At 34.4% G+C, this 1757-nt stretch overlaps 1 protein-coding gene across 1 annotated transcript in view; it reads right to left on the minus strand.

Annotated features, from left to right (window-relative positions):
• LOC105807115 (tetratricopeptide repeat protein 8) overlaps positions 1-1757 on the minus strand; it is a 34873-nt gene that overhangs the window by 19095 nt on the left and 14021 nt on the right. The window contains exon 2 of the mRNA XM_012640405.1: positions 191-278. Within this exon, the coding sequence (XP_012495859.1) occupies positions 191-271 (81 nt within the window). The 5' untranslated portion in view covers positions 272-278. The remainder of the gene's footprint in view (positions 1-190; positions 279-1757) is intronic.

Here is a 1757-nt window from a genome sequence, read left to right on the forward strand (position 1 = left end):
ATCAATTTTTCTGAGACCCTGCATATGTTCTCACTTTTTCCTTTGCTATAAAGAAAAAGAAGTTAAATCTCAACATAGTAACTTGTCAAATATTCCTGAAGAAACTGTTAACTCTCCCCATGCAATGGCCAGAATTGAAACATTTATTCTGAGAAGACAGATTTCACTTAAATTTAAAAGATTTACTTACTTTTGCCAAGTAGAGCAATGTATCTACCATTTCCTGCTGCTTCAGGGCTGACTTAAACTGTTTTTCTGCTTCACGATACATTCCTAACCTATGAACAGCAATTTTAAAAATTAGATATTAAAAATAAACACTACATCATACTATGAGGATATGAATAGAGACAAATTACATCTATAAGAGTAAGCATGTACCAAAGAAGGCAATGTCACATACACACACATACATTAACATGTATGTTTATATTGTTCAGCAATAAGTTGCCTAGCTCCCGTATTCACTAGCTTCTAACCCCCAAATGGTGTATAAAGAGTCTGTCCGAAGCCTAGTCACAGCAGGACTAAGACTAATAGCTGCCAGTAAGCCAGGTCACATCAGTTCACCACCCAAAGAGCTTATGATCAGGGGGACATATGGCAAGTGACCTGAATAAATGCTTAGAGTCTCCATTTTATTGGAAGTACTGAAGGATGACGTTTCCTTGAAAACATCTGCTCTGAGACAGAAGCCCATTTTAAAAGCTATCCTTATTTTGATGTAAGTAATAATTACCATTTGAGTAATATAACTATACCATTTTATTATTCTAAGAAATCCTTTTTCTTTTCCTTTATTAGGTATCTGATACTGATTGTCCTAGTCTATGAATCTGAGATTTGCTCCTTGCCTAAATATGACTGTCCTGATGTCAGTCCCTGCCTCTTCTGCCCAGGAGACATTTTGTTCCATTAAATCAGGCAGTAAAGTACACACAGCTTTCATTCAGCCCGTCCTTAATAGACCTGCCAGCCTTTCTCATAACTACTCATTTCTAGCCATCTAAGAGCTACTTAGATATGATAACATTTTATTTTGTGAAATAAAATCAGAATAATGTACAATATGTTCCATTGTGCTACTTTCATTTAAAGGCTTAAAAAATAGCTTTGATTATTTTTCATAACCTAAACCTCAAGCATTGGTGGGGCTGATATGATATCCAAATAGCTGTTGGAGGCCTTGGGATTAAAGTGATTAAAAGTGATCCCAAAAGACTAGCCTAAAGTTAGAAGATATGTGATGTGGCAGAAGCCCCTACCTCTTCAAAGGTCCCACAGACTTCACAAAAAGTATTTATAAAATGTCATCAGAGATCGCTAAAATTCTTAAAAACAACATATCTCTGTACATAACATCAACTGAACATGCAAGTCCTAAACCTATGACTCAAAGTCACTGAATTCTGTGAATGCAAATTACATGAGAGTCCGTATATTTTTATCTAATAACTTGCCTCTCTCCAAAAATGATTCAGAAGAAATTACAATAAAAAGATACATATAAAGCAAGAATATGAAAACAGAATTTTTTAAAAAAAAATTAAGATGGAAGGAAAAACAAATTAAAAAACAAATGAAACTGCAACTAGAGATACCGAGCTATATGGAAGCCAAAGAAAGGAAGGAAATATGAACCATTATGTTTTTTATTATTGCATCCTTAAGAAATAACTTCTTCTAGTACTATCGAAGAGGGATTTACCACATGGATTCTTGTGCAAAGAAAATGGAGTGAGCCATGTTCAAAGAAA

The sequence above is a fragment of the Propithecus coquereli genome, unplaced genomic scaffold, assembly GCF_000956105.1.
Source record: "Propithecus coquereli isolate 6110/MARCELLA unplaced genomic scaffold, Pcoq_1.0 Scaffold152, whole genome shotgun sequence".
NCBI lineage: Eukaryota > Metazoa > Chordata > Mammalia > Primates > Indriidae > Propithecus > Propithecus coquereli.